This window comes from Cottoperca gobio, chromosome 21 (genome assembly GCF_900634415.1).
Source record: "Cottoperca gobio chromosome 21, fCotGob3.1, whole genome shotgun sequence".
Taxonomy (NCBI): Eukaryota; Metazoa; Chordata; class Actinopteri; order Perciformes; family Bovichtidae; genus Cottoperca; species Cottoperca gobio.
The window spans coordinates 20,872,739-20,891,701 of NC_041375.1; the positions used below are offsets into that span (position 1 = coordinate 20,872,739).

General features: G+C 40.6%; 1 protein-coding gene across 2 annotated transcripts; it reads left to right on the top strand.

Annotated features, from left to right (window-relative positions):
• The first annotated feature begins 1,372 nt into the window (after window positions 1-1,372).
• kpna3 (karyopherin alpha 3 (importin alpha 4)) lies at window positions 1,373-17,710 on the top strand. Of its 2 annotated transcripts, XM_029458678.1 has the most exons (18): window positions 1,373-1,611; window positions 4,143-4,187; window positions 7,605-7,694; window positions 8,708-8,737; window positions 8,858-8,910; window positions 9,028-9,123; window positions 10,011-10,076; window positions 10,927-11,012; window positions 11,907-11,993; window positions 12,083-12,252; window positions 12,545-12,589; window positions 12,682-12,813; window positions 12,943-13,071; window positions 13,325-13,429; window positions 13,670-13,741; window positions 14,336-14,498; window positions 14,702-14,796; window positions 14,879-17,710. In XM_029458678.1, exons 1-18 carry the CDS (start codon window positions 1,543-1,545, stop codon window positions 14,975-14,977), a joined length of 1,632 nt encoding a protein of 543 aa, XP_029314538.1. In that variant the 5' UTR covers window positions 1,373-1,542; the 3' UTR covers window positions 14,978-17,710. The 2 variants fall into 2 exon arrangements, with proteins under 2 accessions (XP_029314538.1, XP_029314540.1); XM_029458680.1 differs by lacking the exon at window positions 10,011-10,076.
• The last annotated feature ends 1,253 nt before the right edge of the window (window positions 17,711-18,963 follow it).

The window sequence follows — 18,963 nt, forward strand, 5'->3', positions numbered from 1 at the left end:
CTTTCTAAATCATTTCTATGAACAGCCCTTAATAATTCCCACACTTTTCTCTCTTGAAATCTTTTATGGTGTATTAATTCTAAATATCAGAATATTACCAGAGTTTGTGCCGGCTGTCTCTGATTTTATATATGTATATATATATGTATATGTATATATATATGTATATATGTATATATATATATATATATATATGTGTATATATATATATATTATATATATGTATATCTGTCTATATTATATGTATATGTGTTATATATGTATATGTGTTATATATCTATGTATATGTGTATCTATATTATATATATCTATCTATATATATACATATTATGTATGTATATGTATATATATATATATATATCTATATATTATATGTTCTGTATGTTTGTTATGTCCCCTATAATCTGTTCTATCTCTAACTCTTGTATTTGTATCTATGTCCTGTAATCTCTCTTCTCTGTCTTATTATATCTGTCTCTGTCTCTTATCTTCTCTCTCTGTCTCTGTCTTCTTGTATCTCTCTTTCTCTCTATTGTCTCTCTTTCTCTTCTTATCTCTCTCCTCTCTTCTCTCTCTCTCTCTCTATCTCTCTCTCTCTATCTCTTCTCTATCTCCTCTCTCTCTCTCTCTCTCTCTCTCCTCTCTCTCTCTCTCTCCTCTCTCTCGCGCTCTCTCTGTCTCGCTCTCTCTATTCTCTCCTCTCTATCTTTTCTCTCTGTCTATCTCTCTCCCTGTCTGTCTCCTCTCTCTCTCTGTCTGTCCTCTCTCGCTCTATCGTCTGGTCTCTCTATCTCTCCTCTCTCTCTCTCTCTCTCTCTATCTATCTCCTGTCTCTCGCTTCTCTGTCTCTACGCTCTTATGTCTCTTAGATCTATCTGTCTCTAGCTCTCTCTATCTGAATCTCTATATCTCTATCTCTGTATATATGTATGTATATATGTATATATGTATATATATATATATGTATATAAATATATACATATATATATATATATGTGTGTATATGTATATATTTATATACATATATCTATATATATGTGTGTATATATATATATATATATATGTATATGTATATATGTATATGGCTAAAAATCTGTTGTGTTGTATTGGCATTGCATAATTCACTGCTGAGTTAAATATTTCACGTGCTTGGTTTTGGTTGCACTAATGATGTTATTGTACTAGCACATTGATTCATTAAACTTTTGTGTCTGGAGGCTTACTTTTGTCAGAGTCCTGTTCTTGTAGTTAAGATGCGTCATCATCACATTTATGCGCAAAAAAAAAAAAAAAAGCTGCACAGCTTTCAGACATGCAGTAGCCAATAAGTCAAAGGGGAATTTATTATTACTGCGTCGAGGAAGCCGTGGAAACCAGGGCAGCCCATGCAGGAGGTATGCATTAACTCCTCCTCTCACTCGGCGAGCTGTTACGTCCTCCTCCCCCTCTCCAGAGCCAGCAGCAGCACAGGAGCTGCCGTGCCTCGTCTTTCACGGAGGAGATCCCCGAAAGCCGGAGTAACAGCAAAACCCCCATACAGCCATGGCAGAAAACGCCGGCTTGGAAAACCACCGCATCAAGAGCTTTAAAAATAAAGGACGTGATGTCGAGGTGAGCCGTCATATAAATGCGAGTGTTATTAACATGAATTGAGTTAGTTTTGGCGTAGAAAACGATAGTCTTTGGGCCTCGTTTGGGAGCCTGGCTGCAGCTGCCAGCTAGCTAGCTAAGCTATCGTGAAGAGTTCGCCATCAAAAGGGCTTATTTGCCTATCTTGTTAACCGCAAATCCCTCCTCTAAATAAGCGAGTGTGGTGGTTGTTATGCAGGTAACAATATTGTCTTACTAATATCCAGTAGTTGATGATAGTAAAGAGAAAGCGACTTCACATTTGGTCCGTTGGAATTGGGAGAATTAGGGGCAGGCGATGTAGCTGTCACTGCCAGCTAACGATAACTAGCTAGTTGGATGGACACCGGTCGTAAGCGAGGCTGGGCCGGGCCGGCTCCATAATCTTAACATTTGCTATCTTTCACAGCCAGCTGACTTTAAGTAACACTAATGCTGATTTGTGAACGTCACATACATTTGTCATCATTAGTTAATTGTCGGTTTTGGTTGAATTGCATAGCCGGTCCTCAAGCACTCTCACTAAACAGTGCCCCTCCTTGTTAGCTTGCTAACGTTGTCAAGCAACTAGCTAGCATGTAAAGCCAGCTGAGCTAAACTGAGCTGCTAGCTAAGCCACTAAACAGTTAGCTAAATGGTAATGATGCGATGACCTTAGATGTACGGTCTACTCTAGTGTGGAAAACCGGCAAATGTGTTGTTAACTAGAACAATTTAAGGTCATGAGTTTACTGTTTAACCCATCAGTGAGACTTGTATAACGTTCAGCCAGCTGTGCTATGAATTATAACTTGGTCTCACGTTTTGTCACACATTTCAAGTTGACATTGCTATAAAACGTGAAGGATGACTGTCCACTGTCATGTTACATATTGTAGAGTAGTGTACCCTACGGCCAAATGTGCAGTCTAACAGGATGGGGATTGCAGCATCATTCAACTATCAAGTCTAATTATAAATCTCTGACAGGCAGCATCTGTGTGTAATGACCATTGACATGATGACCAAACCATTTGGCAAAGGCTGTGTTCAGACAAGCCAAGATAAAGGACGATGTCAAAGCAGCAAATGTCTAGACTTATTGAGTCTTTAGTCTACCTATTATGTGATTTATAAACTCTTAGGGCTTTTCAACAAAGGTATGGCTAAATATGGCCCTTCAAAATCTGCCTAAAAGCCCTGATTGATGCCTGATAGGTGGTTGTTTTGAAACTTGGAGTCAGAGTGACACGCACATGGCTACTCTGACAGACTTTGCCAAGTGCATTCCTGATGCTATATCCGGAATGTTGGATGTCCCACCCGGGTCTCCTTAAGAGCCTCTGAATGTATTTAATTTTTCTTAAATGGATGACTCGGACTACAGGAGGGGAGAAAATGCCAGTTTGGGGTTTTATTTATTTAGGTCATGAATATCTGATTGCTCTTCATTTCTGACATCATTAGGCACTGCTTTGCAATTCAAAGCAGTGAAGTCTCACATGCTGCAGGACATAAGCTTCTTTGTTTCACAGGATATCGTATATAACATGGCGTAGCATGTTATACCTTAAAATGCCATATCTTTCTTGATTTCTTTGAGTATTTATTGTGAAATTAGTCTTTTTATTCTTTGTTTTAAGCCACCAACAGATTTAAGCAAATAAAAGTGTACCTGACAGACTTCACTTGAGTATAAAATGCTGTCGTCAGTCTCTCCTGCTTGTTTTTCTGTTTAATATCACATTAAAATGAAAGTCTTTTAGGTTTCGGACTGACAAAACGAGACATTTAAATCACCTTGGACTTTGAGAAACTAGGATGGAAATGTTTCACTATTTTCTGACATTTTATAGACCAAACGATTGTTCGAATAATCCAAAACAAATTGTCAAACTAGTCAATAATGAAAATAATCATTGGGTGCAGCCCTACTTGACATCCCGGCTGGTCGATGTACTGCTGTCTGTCAAGGGACATTTTTTTGTCTCGGTCAGTGGCATTATTTTTGTTTTGCAGTGGTTGGGAGACACCCCTGTGCCCCACAGCCTCCTGAGTTATGACCGTCCCACGTTATGCAAGAGGCTATTTAGGAAGGCAACATGAACCTCGTCAAACAGTCACAAGATCTTATACCTTAAATTGTTCAGGATGAACTGCAAACCCGACAGTCGTTCCTCACTTGTGCTGTTTAAGTTAATTCATCTTAGTAAGTCTTGTTGTTTGTGTGAACATATTGTTTCTTTTGCCTTCAAATGTGTTGGTGTAGTTTCTGTTTTAAGGATTCACAGATGTTTGTCTAAATTGGGGGGGAATAAGTAATCTATTACGTGCCCCATGTTGTTGGTTATAAGATCCTGAAATATTTAATGAGGCATGTAATTTAACGGAACGCATACAATTTCATATCTTTCGCCCATATTTTATAATATTTTATGATTCATTAGGTAATTAAAAAATGTCATGTAAAAAGCTGAAATGCCCAAAAAAACATTTTCTCATTTTCTACCTTTCTTCTTGTTTTTTTGTTACAGACTATGAGAAGACATCGAAATGAGGTGACGGTTGAGTTGAGAAAGGTGAGGAAAAGATGCACCATCTGTCCAAACACGCATACATCAGACATTGGGAAATTCAGACGGCACTATGATCTGCTGAGGAAACAACCATGCAGTCGATACAACATAGTTTAAAAGCTGGCAGATATTTAATTTCTTGTTGATGTCAAAAGTATTTATTAAAGTACCATGTGGTGCTCTTTTAATTTATATCTTCTTGTAGTCCCTGGACTATGGGCAGAATATAGTAATTTGCTAAAAACCTGGTGCATTTTGTTTACAGTCCCTGTTTAGATAAAGAACGGAACATAACAATGTATTTTACTTTGACCAGCACAGTAATGTTGTATGCTCTGAGAAAAGTTGTGCCAGGATCAGTGTTTGTTCCTAGGATACCGTGTTTGTTGTTGATTTGTTGCACTCGCTGCTGTTCCAGCACGGTGATGGCATTGAAAGGAAAGAGGCGCTACCATTTTTCTTTTAAGTAGTGCTATTGTGTTGTTTATTGTTGGAGCAAAACCTGAACAAAAGGATATATACCTGTGATGGGCATTGTGCAGTTTGTGCATGTGACATATTCTTTTGCAGTTTTGGTCATTTACTCTGCACCATAGGCTTAAATTTAAACAAAGACTATACAATTAGAATGCCAACTTTCAGCCTTATTTCACAGCATCAGCAACAGTGTAGTAACTGTCACATGTCTGAGTGCATATTCTTCTCTAGGTCTAGTGTATGACCTATAGACGTCAGTTGCAGGGGGTATTCACCCTCATTCTTCATGCTCAGCTGGATTGACGTTATTTCAGAAGTTTGCTTTGGATCATTGGACTGCTGCTGCTTTATGATGGCATTGTCCAAAGAGATTTGATGCATCTGATCTGAACATGATTTACGCATTTATCCTGATGTAAGCGTCAGCGAGCTCAAATCGTAGCCACACATACCCAAGCATAACCACCACCAGCATGTTTCGCCACCTTGATTCACGTTTCCTTCGCATGTAGTTCTTTCAAGCCTTTTTAGATAACACATTGTAGAATACTTAAGAACCCGTTAGAGTTCCACTATTAACTTTTAACCTGGCTTTTAATTTACTTGACTTAATTTGTATTTGATGGGGACAATGCAACTTAACAATACAGAGCATAAAACGGATGTGCTGCACAGAGTTTATAGCCAATATTAAACTCTCGTCCCTTCTTGGGCTTTTACATGTGGTGTTAAAATATACAGCTTTCAAATATAGAAATACAATAAAATGCACATCCCATAATACACATACTACAATACTTGAGTTCTCCGGGGGGGGTTTTGCATCTTGTGATGAATCCTTTTGAGGTTATTCTGGGATCATTTTCTCTTGATTTCACGCTGATACAACAATGTCGACATCCTGCAGAAGGCCCGGTCATGTGTAACTTAAACATTAGTTTTGTAGCAGGCGATGTTTAAGACCTCACCCAAGTCACGTGTATTGTAAATGTAATTTTGGTGAGGATAATCCCGATTTCTGTAAGCAAACAAGTCCACAGAGTCGGGAGTTGAGCCTAGACTTCAGAATGTGATTTCATACTTTATTGACAAGTCACTGGGAGACAGCTGTTGTGGAGGCTGCAACAGTGTCTGATGGGGATGTTTCTCAGTGACTCTAATGCATCTTCTGGGTAAAGCGTTCTTGGAAACAGAAGCTTAAGAATATTCAGCGGTCAAATCGTCATAGACTGAAAGCAGATCCTCAAAACGCTGCTTGGTAAGACCAGACTTCCTGTATTCTACTAGAGGGTTGCAACGTTTTCTATCCAGTGTTGAGATCATTGGAATAAGACGCTGTGTTCTGACGACAGTTTAACAGCAGTCAAACTGTAATAGCTTTTAAGTGTTGCATTGTCTTGTTTGTGTTGTACTGTGAAATGAGTTATTGTATGTGTGCACCTTTTTAACTTGATGGCCAATAAATTATTTTTAGTTAGTCTAGTTGGAGGCTGGTTTAGGTTTTAAAACGGCTGGATAGATACGTCACAGTTTAGCTGGGTTAAGAGTTCTTTGTTTCTGTTTTTAAATGTGACATCTGACAACAGGAAGAATCTTCTATGTAGATTATACAGGATGACTTTGAGAAATGCAGCACTAACACAATCAGTGTGGCTAATCCATCAGAGCTATAATCTACTACAAAGTCCAAATGGAGTTGTGGTGTTCCTCCTAAGCATGAATATCCACAGAGCATTTAATGATCATGGTTCATCTATTGCCTTACTGATAAATGTTGCCCACGAGTCTTATCTATATTAGCTGAGTCGTTTGATATAACTCTGAGTTGTTCCTCCTTTGTTTACTGGAATAGGAGAAGCGTATGTAGTTAGTGGAACAGCGAAGGTGCCCTCTGGTTCTAGGAACTGGCCACAACACACAAAATGATAGACATTGAAATGAACCCCATGCTGTGCAAATGTGTGTTTGACTGCCCGACATGGCACAAAAGTGACATATAACATATTAAATGGTGGACGGATTCACTTGCAAAAGCTCGACTTGGTTCTGGTCCCTCTGAACTAGAGCTTTGATTCTCAGATTGAACCCTATTGCGCCCGGTTTCGCGCCAATTTACTTTCAGTTGAGCGGGAATACTTTGTGCTATAATTAATAACTTACCGTTACGCATGATTTGAATATTGTCTCATTGATTTTTCTTTTTTCTAGCTGTTTGAAAATCATGTCTCTTTCAGCAATTGCCTAAAACTGACTTCTGACTTTGTTCTGGTTTTTAATCGGGCTTGGACCCAAAACTGCTGCCACTGATTTTTCCAATCTGAACTCCAAAGGACACTTTAGCATTGTGCTTCCAGAGAAAGTCTGACAATACTGGCAAACAGCAGCTCAGCCACCAGCAGACGTTTGGAGAACACTGCGAGCGAGGGGTGTTAAAACATAGAACGTCATCGCTATGAAATACTCAGGTGGTCTCGAGTCTAGCACATTCCATTTAGCTGGATCTGAGCAGCAAGAAGCGCTGCACTAGCTGATTAGTCATCAGTGACGCACATGAGCATGATGCATAGGAATGTAGGGCAAGGGAATCTCCTCCTACCGCTGACTCACATGCCCTGCAAGCTGATGGGACGTGTGGGTCTGTCTTCCTGTCTGTATGTACGTACATGTGTCTTTCAATGCTGAATGAACATGTGCTTGCTGGGGGGGTTGCAGACGATTGTGTGTTTGCTTTGTGGACAAGCCTGCAGGCAGAGTTCTCAGATTTTTCTGACTTAGGTTGGGATTTTCTACCTTGTAGCCTCCACTCCAGAGATAAAAAAATAAAAAAGTTTGGGAAAGAGGAATTGTTTTTGAGGCAGGCCTGGATTCACTGTCACTTAAAGAATTCATGAATGCATTAATGAACGCTTTCATCGCCTCTGTCTTTTTTTCCCCCCTCGTCAGAACAAACGAGACGAACATCTACTGAAGAAGAGAAATGTCCCGCAGGAGGAGAGTCTGGAGGACTCTGATGTCGACTCAGACTTCAAAGGAGTAAGTGTGGATGCGTGCGTCTTGAGCGAGAGAGATGTAGTGGACTGTGTGGCTAGAAGGCGAACAGCTTCAGTAATAAATTAATTCAAAAAGTTCTGTTTTTCTGGAGTTTCCTCCCAAATAAAAGTATTTACAGTGCAATTAAATTATAAATGCGTTTTCACATTCTCGTTGTCAGCTTGTAATGTTTCTAACAGCAAAGTGCCAACTCGCCCACATTACAAAAAACTAATTCTCCGCAGGTGAGACTTAAAGTTAATTCTCGATCTTGGAAAGAGCAGCTGACAAAAAAAACATCTCGCCACGTGGTGGTTTATTTAGTGGCTTTTCTGGATGTTTTCAAACGTATCACACAGATGGAGATCTCCCAGGAGTCATGGAGTAGTAGTACGGCCACAATTCCTTGAGAACTGGGTAAACCTCCTCTGTTGGATAAGATATGTTTGGCTAAATGGCTGGTTTGGTGAATTTCTTGTCCTTGTTTTGAGCACCACAAATGACATGAGATATCTTTTGTAATTAGTGTGAATTGACCCTCTAATCCTCTGTCATTGATGGAAGGATTGTAGGAGATTTACTACTGTAGTGTATGTACAAAACATCCCCGGGTTAATACAGTCTGTGGTTTCTAGACCCGGAACACTGAAGTTAAAACTGCAGAAATCCCTCTCTTGCTGCTATAATGTCACGTCAGTGTACCTTCTACTTTCTCCACATTATGCTGCTAAAGATCTATTTATTCCAAAAGCCGTTGACTTATTTAAAAAGAAACCGGATGAACAGGATGAACAGGATCGACGATCTGTGTTTAACAAAAGATGGTCTGTTCTGGTCGTCTCCTGTCACTATCTTCACTTGTGCAGTTTAAATAACAGACACCGTCCTGCTGTTATTACAGACATGTGAACTGACCGCAGACGCAGCCTCGTTCAGATGGAGATGAAACTCTTTGATCGAATATGTTTAGCAAACTATGACTGTGCTAATATTCCTCTACATTTGTCTTTGTGCAGCAAAACATTACGCTTGAGGCCATCTTACAGGTACAGTCAAGGTTTTTCCATTATACATTTGACTTTCCCGAATGTACCAGCAATGGTTCCTAAACTTTAACATGATGCCGTGCTAACATTTATCATGTCCTTCACTCCTTGTCACTGCAGAACGCTACCAGTGATAATGCTGCTATCCAGCTCAGTGCTGTACAGGCGGCCAGGTGAGTCTCACACACACACACACACACACACACACACACACACACACACAAGTACAGCAGCTGTTTTGTTTTTGTACGTGAAGTTCTTGACATTGTTCTTTTCGGGCCTTTTCTCAGAAAACTGCTCTCGAGTGACAGAAACCCCCCCATCGACGACTTGATAAAGTCTGGGATCCTGCCCATTTTAGTCAAATGCCTGGAAAAGGACGACAAGTAAGTCTGCTTCCAAAGAAGTTTGTGTTTGTCTTCAGTGTTGTTTCTCTGTGACGCCATGAGTGTTCTAGCTGTTAAGACTGCAGACTGCTGTGATGGATTACTGCCGCTGCTACATCAAGTCTTTGCCTCAGCATAGGCTTTGTGTGTGTGTGGGGGAATGGGGGAATGTGTGTGTGTGTGTGTGTGGTGTGTGTGTGTGTGTGTGTGTGTGTGTGTGTGTGTGTGTGTGTGTGTGTGTGTGTGTGTGTGGGAGAGTGTATCCCACTGTGTCCACACGTGAGAGTGTGTGGAGGCACGCAGGGCAGTTGGCTGGTCCTCTCAGTTCAGGCCAAGCCAAATATAACAGCATTCCTGTCTCTCGGAGTTCCCCAATTCCCAGGACCTTGTGTTCGCTGAGGGGGGAGAATGAATAGTTGGTGTGGAAGAACCTTTAAAGAAGACGCTGTAAGGATTTTACCATGGAAACCAACAACAGAGCGCCTCATGGAACACCATCTTATATTGGACATTTCTGTTTTTTGAGTTGCAAATCAGTACTATATATATACACACACACACACACACACACACACACACACACATATATATATATATATATATATATATATATATATATATATATATATATATATATATATATATATATATATATATATATATATATACACACATACATACATACACACACATATATATATATACACATACACACATGCGTCCATCAAGAGAAAGTAATTGTCTGCTATGTTGCCTCAACATTATGGCAGAAAGCCAAACCAGGTCAGCCTGATGACACACAGGATGAAGATGAGCACCACTGTACATGAAGAAGAATAACGAGTAGTATTTTCTGAGGTCTTCAAATGTATCTTTACTGTCCACAGTGACCGGTTGCATCACAGAGAGGACCACGTCCTGTTCAATGTTTCACATCCCAGCTTAAGGAGCCAGTAAGAAATCCAGATGATGGTCTGTTGCCTGGTGAAATATTTATTGGAGTAAACACATTTAACACCCCTTGCCTTGGTTTACTAGCATTTGGCTGGTGGGTGGTGTGAGGATCACGTGCCACAGTGTGATTTCTAATATTTTGTGTTGCATCATAAATAAGATAATTTCATGATTGTTTTCCGTTTTGAGCACAAAATCCAACGATCCGGTGTCGGATGTATTCTCCTCCACACAGACACCAGGATTTCATATAGATTGTAAAACTGATTATGTATATATATATATATTTTTAAAGAAACTAATTCTGGAAAGCTTCGCTGTAGGAGAATAGTTCAAAGCATCATTCATAACGTTTGTGGTTTTTTTACCATTATGTTCAAATCCGGTATTTCTGCGCACTTGCAGATAAAGATTAAGCTACACTAATATCATTAGTATTATAGCATTTTGTAGATTTTATTTCCAACGGTGGCAGCTTAGTGGTCGACCCGTGGGTTTGGCAGGTTTGCGTAAGCTTACTAAAAAATATCACGGGATCGGGTGGGTGGGCGACAGAGCAGTGTTTTGAGTAAGTTATTAATAACTCGCAGAAACATTATGTGCAATTGTCGACATTCCCCCCCCCCCCCCCCCACACTACTTCACTATTCCCTGATGAGCAGCAGGCTTTATGATCCAAATAGCTTCAGGACACATTACTCTAAAAAGCCCTTTTTTTCTTTTGTACTGGAAGGCCAAAAACAGAAATATAAAAATCTACCAGCTTGGAATTCAGGAAATGTTCACATCAATCTTTCTAAACTCAATGAGCTTTCTTTATGTCTTCAACTTGTTTTCTTTGTCCTGCAGCCCCTCTCTTCAGTTTGAGGCTGCTTGGGCTCTGACCAACATTGCCTCTGGGACGTCGGCGCAGACTCAGGCTGTGGTTAAATCCAGTAAGTTGACCCCACAGTCTCTCTTCCTGCAGTCTGTGTTTGTCTACTGTCTGCAATCTGCCGAGCGGCCATGTTTATTTGTTTTTCACTCAATCAGCAGTCAGTAATTTATTTTTATTTATTTTTGGATTATGTTTTTATTAGATAACAGTGCGCTCTTATTTTGAAACAACGCCAACATGACAGCCAGCTACTCACAGGAATGCTGATCGTGGTTCTCCCTCCGGTTCCTTTAGTAAACTGAGGAATGTCACCAATGTTTGACTCAATTAAACAAAAAGAATTTGCTTAAATCAAAGTATATGTAATTAATACTTCTACATGGAACATTTCATATATTTTAGCATCTGAATCTCCATCAAACGCTTCTGAATAAAAGCCGTGTTTCATCTTCTATTGGTATGATCATTTTGCTGATGTTAGATTTTTCTATTGGAAAAGAAGGCTTTGAGATCTGACTAACCTTTTACAAAGGTTTGGTTATGATCCAGCTCACTTTGCCCAAGCATTGAAACAACCGGGGGGGAAAAGATTCATGTCAGCTGACTCTGATCATATCCTCATACCATCTGAAGAGTGTTTAGTTATTCTGGCTGATCCGACATCAGTTTAAGTAGAACTTCCCGCCCAAAGAGGTGCAACAAAACTAACTGAGTCATTAAGATGCAAAATAAGTATTATCTATTATATAAGGCTTTTTTATTTATCTCTGAGAGTGAACTGTAGTTGTGTTGTCACTTTAGCTTATATACAGAAGTTGTGACTCACTCGTGTGTTTGTGTTTATTTTTTTGGCTTTGATCGTCACCGGGCAACAGGGCTCATTACTGGAGTTTCACAAGCTGTTACCTTGGGCAAGTTTTTGATGCGTTGATGTTTGTGTGTGTGTGTCCAGATGCAGTGCCGCTGTTCCTGCGGCTGCTACACTCTCCCCACCAGAACGTATGTGAACAGGCTGTATGGGCTTTAGGAAACATTATAGGTAAGGAGAGTCCTCTCAAAGAAGTGTGCACATACTGCTTGAATTCACCTGTTCAGATTTGTGTTGACCTCTGCCCCTTGCCTGGCCAGGTGATGGCCCACAGTGCAGGGATTATGTCATCTCGCTGGGCGTGGTCAAACCCCTGCTTTCTTTCATCAACCCGTCGATCCCCATCACCTTCCTCCGCAATGTCACCTGGGTCATTGTTAACCTCTGCCGCAACAAGGATCCACCACCACCCATGGAAACTGTGCAAGAGGTGTGTGTGTGTGTGTCAGACAGATGGATTTGTTGCGTTGCAGTTGACTGTCACTGCAGGCTGAGTCACACACAGTTTTTTGCGGCGCCTTTTTCAGTAGCCAAACCAGCCTAGAGGGAATCTCTAACTATAAAGCTCTTGATGCGACATTTGAAGTCTGGTTTTGACAGCTCTTCCTCTTTGGTGAATGTATTTTGTGTTTTCACTCTGCCTTGTTTTTGCCTTCATCTGATCCGTCTATTCATCTGCCTACACCCAACCCACTCACAACCTACTTTTCTTTCCCCTGCAGATTTTGCCTGCCCTCTGCGTGCTAATATATCACACCGATATAAATGTAAGTATCAGAACGAAGAGTGATTGTCATTTTTCTGAACAGATTCTCTTTCTTTGCACCGTCTCACGACTTTCATGCGTCTGCGTGTTTAGATCCTAGTAGACACAGTGTGGGCTCTGTCCTATCTGACGGACGGAGGCAACGAGCAGATCCAGATGGTCATTGATTCTGGAGTCGTTCCATTTCTTGTGCCTCTCCTCAGCCATCAGGAGGTCAAAGTTCAGGTGAGACTTTGTTTTACTGATTGAATCCATTAGTCTTTGTCGACAGTAGTATGGCTGTTTCAAATTTTGATTAGAATTAATCAACAATGTAATTAATCTCTTCGTTGCTCTCTTGTCTTCAATCTGCAGACGGCAGCTTTGAGGGCAGTGGGCAACATTGTGACCGGGACAGACGAGCAGACGCAGGTTGTGCTCAACTGTGACGTCCTCTCACACTTCCCCAACCTGCTCACACACCCTAAAGAAAAGATCAACAAGGTCCATATCTCTATATCTCATATCCATATATTGATTTTTGATAAGTTGATGTCCATTACGCTGATGGCACTGGAGCACATGCATGTAATTGTGAAGGTGCTGTAACTATGAGAAGGCCCAATGAGAAAAAGTAGCTGAAGAGAAATGCACGGAAGAGTGTGTGTGTGTGTGTGTGTGTGTGTGTGTGTGTGTGTGTGTGTGTGTGTGTGTAGATCGAGCCGGTTCTCAGCATTTGTGATTGTTCTGTTTGCAGGAAGCAGTCTGGTTCCTGTCCAACATCACAGCTGGGAACCAGCAGCAGGTCCAAGCTGTGATCGATGCTGGACTGATTCCTATGATCATTCACCAACTAGCTAAGGTTTGTGCATGGTGGAAGAAGAGGAAATAAACTCTATATTCTCCTAATGACATCAGCTTTCTCAACAGATGGTGTACCACAAACATAATGTTGGCGTTAATTGTGTTCCGTTGCATTGACACATTCCGTGTTTTGCAGCCAGAGAAGCAAAACAACGTTTTCTAAAAATGAAATGAACGCAAACGTGAAAAGCAAAGAGCTGCTATGTGCACGTCTTACTCACAGCCCGTCTCTCCACAGGGTGACTTTGGTACACAGAAGGAGGCAGCATGGGCCATCAGCAACCTCACCATCAGTGGGAGGAAAGACCAGGTGAGCTGGGCTTTACCTAGCATGTCGATCATATAATCAGTGTTGGGTAGAGTAAACAAACGGTACTCAAGTGAAGGTGTTGTTACTTTAATATAATATTCAGGATATCTCATCTCTTGTGCGTGTGAGCTCAGCTGAATATGAAAATGATTTATAGCTTAGTGTTTTGGTAAAATGAGTGACGTGTGTAACTAAGTACACATCCAGAACTCATTTATATAAAATGATTTTAATTAGTTTTTATTAAAGATTGTCTTGGCAGCGTTGAACTTATTTGAACCTAATTTGTAATTGCACTTCAGTCTTATGTCTGAAGCACTCTATAAATAAAGATTACTATTATATATTTTATTGCAAATGTACTTGAGTAAGAGCAAAATGTATTCTGCAAGAAAACTAAATTTAGACGTCCATTTTTTTTATTACTCACTGTATGTAACAGAGTGAATGTAATGTGTTACTACCCACCACTGCATATAATATTCCATCATTTCAATAGTAAATATTAATCTCACCATTTCACCCTTTTTCATAAGGCAGCCCTGTAACCATGTGCATATGTTGTAGTCATGCATATGTTATGCATTTGTGTAGGTGGAGTTCCTGGTGGAGCAAAATGTCATCCCTCCGTTCTGTAACCTGCTGTCGGTGAAGGACTCTCAGGTGGTGCAGGTCGTCCTGGACGGCCTGAAGAATATCCTCATCATGGCAGGAGACGAAGCCAGCACTATCGCTGAGATCATAGAGGAGTGTGGAGGTCTGTATCTGCATTACGCATCAGTCTGCGTTCTGCTTCTGTTGTTATCCTCTTAGAAATGTAAGATGTTGTGGGGATAATTTGTTTCTTATCTGGCGAACAAATGCATGTGTTGACAGCCTTCTTTATTGTATGGTTGAACTATGTTGTATGCATGTTCCCAGTAATGACGTTGTTGATAACAGAGGAAATGTTGTGTTCAGGTTTGGAGAAGATAGAACATCTGCAGCAGCACGAGAACGAGGATATCTACAAACTAGCCTTTGAGATTATCGATCAGTACTTTTCAGGAGACGATGTAAGTAGACCAGCGATCTTCAACTGTTTTTTTTTCCCCTGCAGTTTCTCTGCCGTGATCTCACCATATCTGTCGTTTTCAGATTGATGAAGATCCCAGCTTGATCCCTGACACCACTCAAGGAGGGACCTTCAACTTTGATCCAGCTTCCAACATGCAAACGAAGGAGTTTAATTTCTAAAAGCCAGGATTTTTGGTTCAACCAGCTGCACGGGTACTCTGTAATCACCCCAGACATTCATCCATCGCTCCTCCAACCTGGCAACCTGGCAACCTGGTACTGAAGGATTTACTTAGCATCACTTCAACATGGAAACGCACCACTGAAGGATTTACCCACCCCACCTCTGCACTGCGGGGTGTTTTTTTTCTTTTTTGTTTGTTAACGGTCATCCTTCACCGAGCACGTCAACCCTGCATAGGACTCCTGGTCATTCAACAGGCACCATCGACATCTGGCAACCTGCGTCAGGAGGGTTGTCTTCTCTGCCAGTGCTTCTAAATATCACATACAAATAAAACCAGAAAGAAGAAAAAGCCTTTGCGGCAAGATTTAATTGCCAAATGTCACGTTTCACAAAGACTAAAACACAAGCACATTTTCAGACACGAACACACACAAACACTTTTTTGACACTTAAAATTTGTGTGCATACTTCTGTTAGAAGCCATCATATCACTTATGGGGAAGAAATACTGCTGTTTGTTTGTGGTTTCTTTTGGTGTATTCCCTCCCCGGGATTGTCCTCTGGTGTTACTTCACCTACGCGCACACTCACACATACACACACTGACCTACAAGTACACACGTCGACACACTTAGTCACACAGATTCCGGGCACCCCAATAACCCTCTCTCTCACCCAGTTTAAAGAGTTAATCCCAGAGCGAAGCCATGATTAACCACGGACCCCCACTGCCCCCCAATGATAGTCCTGGGGCAGGTGGAGGGGTGAAAGGGCTCCAAGGCAAAAAGAGGACTCCGTGGCAAAATGACTGACTGACTTCTGACTCAATGACGTCACTGTTTTTAATGTGACCTCTGTTGAATTGTCAAACTTGTTTGTTTAAAAAAGAAAATCATCAAAAATGTGAAGAAAATGCCATAATTATTTTTCTTTCTTTCTTTTTTTCAATACATACAACTGTAAAACCTGCTAACTGCCTGCTTGTGATTCAGCAGAGCCACAAAAGTTTTGTTTTTTTTACGGATGTGAACACCTGTCACGGGAGGAAGCAGCTTTAGGTGAAGGCGCAGAGACTTGAGAGAAGAGGAACATGTCAGCTGTAGCGTTTATCCCCCTGCAGGACATCCATCTGTGCAGCATGAGCTCAGTCACGTCCTGTGATCCAGTGAAGTGTTTGCTCGAGACTCCCCTGTAATGTGAAACTTGGAAGGGGGGGGGGGGGTTAACAAAAAAAAGTCGAGCTAAAATCGACCCGAAATTGCTTATCTGACCTTTTAAGCCTATTTTAATTGTTTTAAATTCTCTCCTCAAACAAATCCTTTAGGTTCATGTTTCAGCTTCTTGGTCGAGTCTGTGGAGCTTCCATATGTCTGTTTTACTTTTTTTACTTTTCTTCAGTCTTATGCACACGTCTGAGAAGGCATATCGATGTTTGCCTGCAGAAAGGGGACCTATACTCATGGAAGACTACGCTTATATAACGAGTACAGGTCCCGATTACAGTACTTAACTACTTTTTCGATGAAGAGGTCACATGTCATCACTCAATTTGAATAATTGTACAAAAATGTGATGTGTATCTCTCCTTGCCTGTCTAATGAATATATGAATATATTTACATAAAGCCTGTACAAAGCTGCTGCAGCTGACAGTCATTGGATGGACGATAACTTTACTGTCAAAGATGGCTGGGGAGGGGTTTTTTTTTGTTTTTGTTTTGGAAGCAATATTTCTTTGTTTCAATGTTTTTATTTTTGACTTGCATATGTATTGTGATGACATGCTGATGAACAGGCTGTTTTTCTTTCTCTTCGTAGTAGTGGCGACGGGCTGTTTAAAAATGTGCCGTCCCATGTCCCAGTTGGTGTGTGGGTGCGGGTTCAAAGTGTCAAACTTTGAACCCGACCTTTGCCCTGGTCTCGAAGACTTTATGATCCTCTGGTTGGCTGCTAACTACTGAGAGGGGGTCAGAACAGGTGGGGAGGGGGAGGGGGTCACACTGGGGTTTTAAATATTGGGTGGGGTTGTTATGAGCAGCCCAGGCTTGTTTTTGGGACTAGCTGTTTATTACTGAACAAAACTATAGAGAGGGTGTACAGTCATGAACTAGCAGACTAGACCGAGCCACTTTAAAGATTTACAATTTCGTTGCCTTGTATCCGAATTAGATACAAGCTTATGTTTGTTGCAAGATTTTTACTTGCTAATGAAAAGTTGTTTTAAATAAAATAATAGGAGAAAAGCAACAGACAGCATTTTGGCCTCTGATTGTTTATATCTTTTTATAAATTTTAGATTGAATTCCTCTCTTTAAGGTGGCTCATTGATGCTTTCAGCTCTTGTGCATATTAAAGACAAGTATGAGTTGAAAATCATTGTGCCTTTTGTTTTTCATTTCAACTAAAACTCTTGTTTTATTGAATAGAAACAATTCTTTGAGCAACAGGAGATAGAAATGGGAGATGCAGTAATCTGTGGTCTCCCTGTTGTTGGAGTTTGCCACGGCAATGATCAATGCTGCGAGAGTGACTGCTCCCCTCCGATCGTACTCACCAAACATTGTAACACACCATTTCTCCCACTCATTTACCACCGAACACCACAAACAATCATTGCCATATTTCAGGCGGGGGATTTTTGATATCATCTCTCATCTCACCCTCAGGACATGATCTGTGTTTCTGATCCTAACCAAAATAAACTTGCTGTTTAGCCGTTGGATCCTCCGTGCTTGCAAGTGTTGTGATTCACACATACAATAGCTGTTAGTAGAATTTAAGTTGTATCGGTGTGAATGTGAAATATATGGAAGCCCATTTATGCCAGTAAAAATAAAAAAGATAATTTAGCTGAAGATCCTGTAAGTCAAGACGACATTCTTTAATTTGAGATGCTAAATCCTTATTTAGAGATATTTAAGCTGCAGTCTGTAACGTTATTACAAATAACTTTTTGTCATTTGTTGAGACTGTCATTATATCCTGATGGTATTGCATGAGACGGATAATCTGTGGAAAAAATCCTGTTCCTCTGCCTCCCCCAGAGCCCCTAATGACATTTGCAAGATTCAACTGCACCCGAATGGAAACGACCAATCAGAGCAGAGGAGTCTCTAACCCTGTCAATCATGGCTTGGGAACTCTGATAAGACGAGGCAGCGCTTATCAAATATGAATCATGATTATGTTGTGTTCAGAAAACATGTTTTAGTGCACTTTTTTCACTGTAACATGAGAAAGTTTTGGCCGCCATGTTGAAAACAGTCAAACTAAAATCGAGCAGAAGCAAACTTTCTAATTTTACAGCTAAACATTACACTAAATATGTCTCTTAAAAACATTTGAGGCAAGAAATAGGCAAAACGGTAACATAATCTTGATTTTATATTTGATCAACGCTGCCTAGTTTGACAGTTTGATCATGGTTGACATTGCGTTTGAGACTCCTCAGCTCTGATTGGTTGTTTTCCTTCGAGCTCTGGACTCTTCTTCCAAAATGCCTTTAGGACAACTGGAGGCAACATGAGCACATTCTCACAGATTATCTTTCTCATGCGCTTCTTTCAGGATATAGTAACAGTTTCATCCAAATATGACTTTTTAAGTTACCAACTGTGGCTTTAAGTCAGTCTTTTACTGGAGGAAATGTGTTTCCATAGAGAAGCTTTTAGTGCACATTGTTTTCAAGTGTTTGTGTGAGCAACTTTTCCTTTTGAGCTCATTAGTTCATCTCTTCCTCTAAAAGCAAAATTGACCATCATATCTTGCCATACAGAAATGTTACGTATTCTTACTCCCACCATTTCTGTGACGCATTCCTTTACATTACCTGTGAAGTCTGTCAGCATATAATAACAGGATGGCGATCATTTGCTGCTCGACTTTTCTCTTTCTTCAGGTGATGTTTGTGAATTTACCCGACACTCCGTGTATATCAGACCACACAGGTGAACTCCAGGTCAGGGCAGATTTGGTGCTAA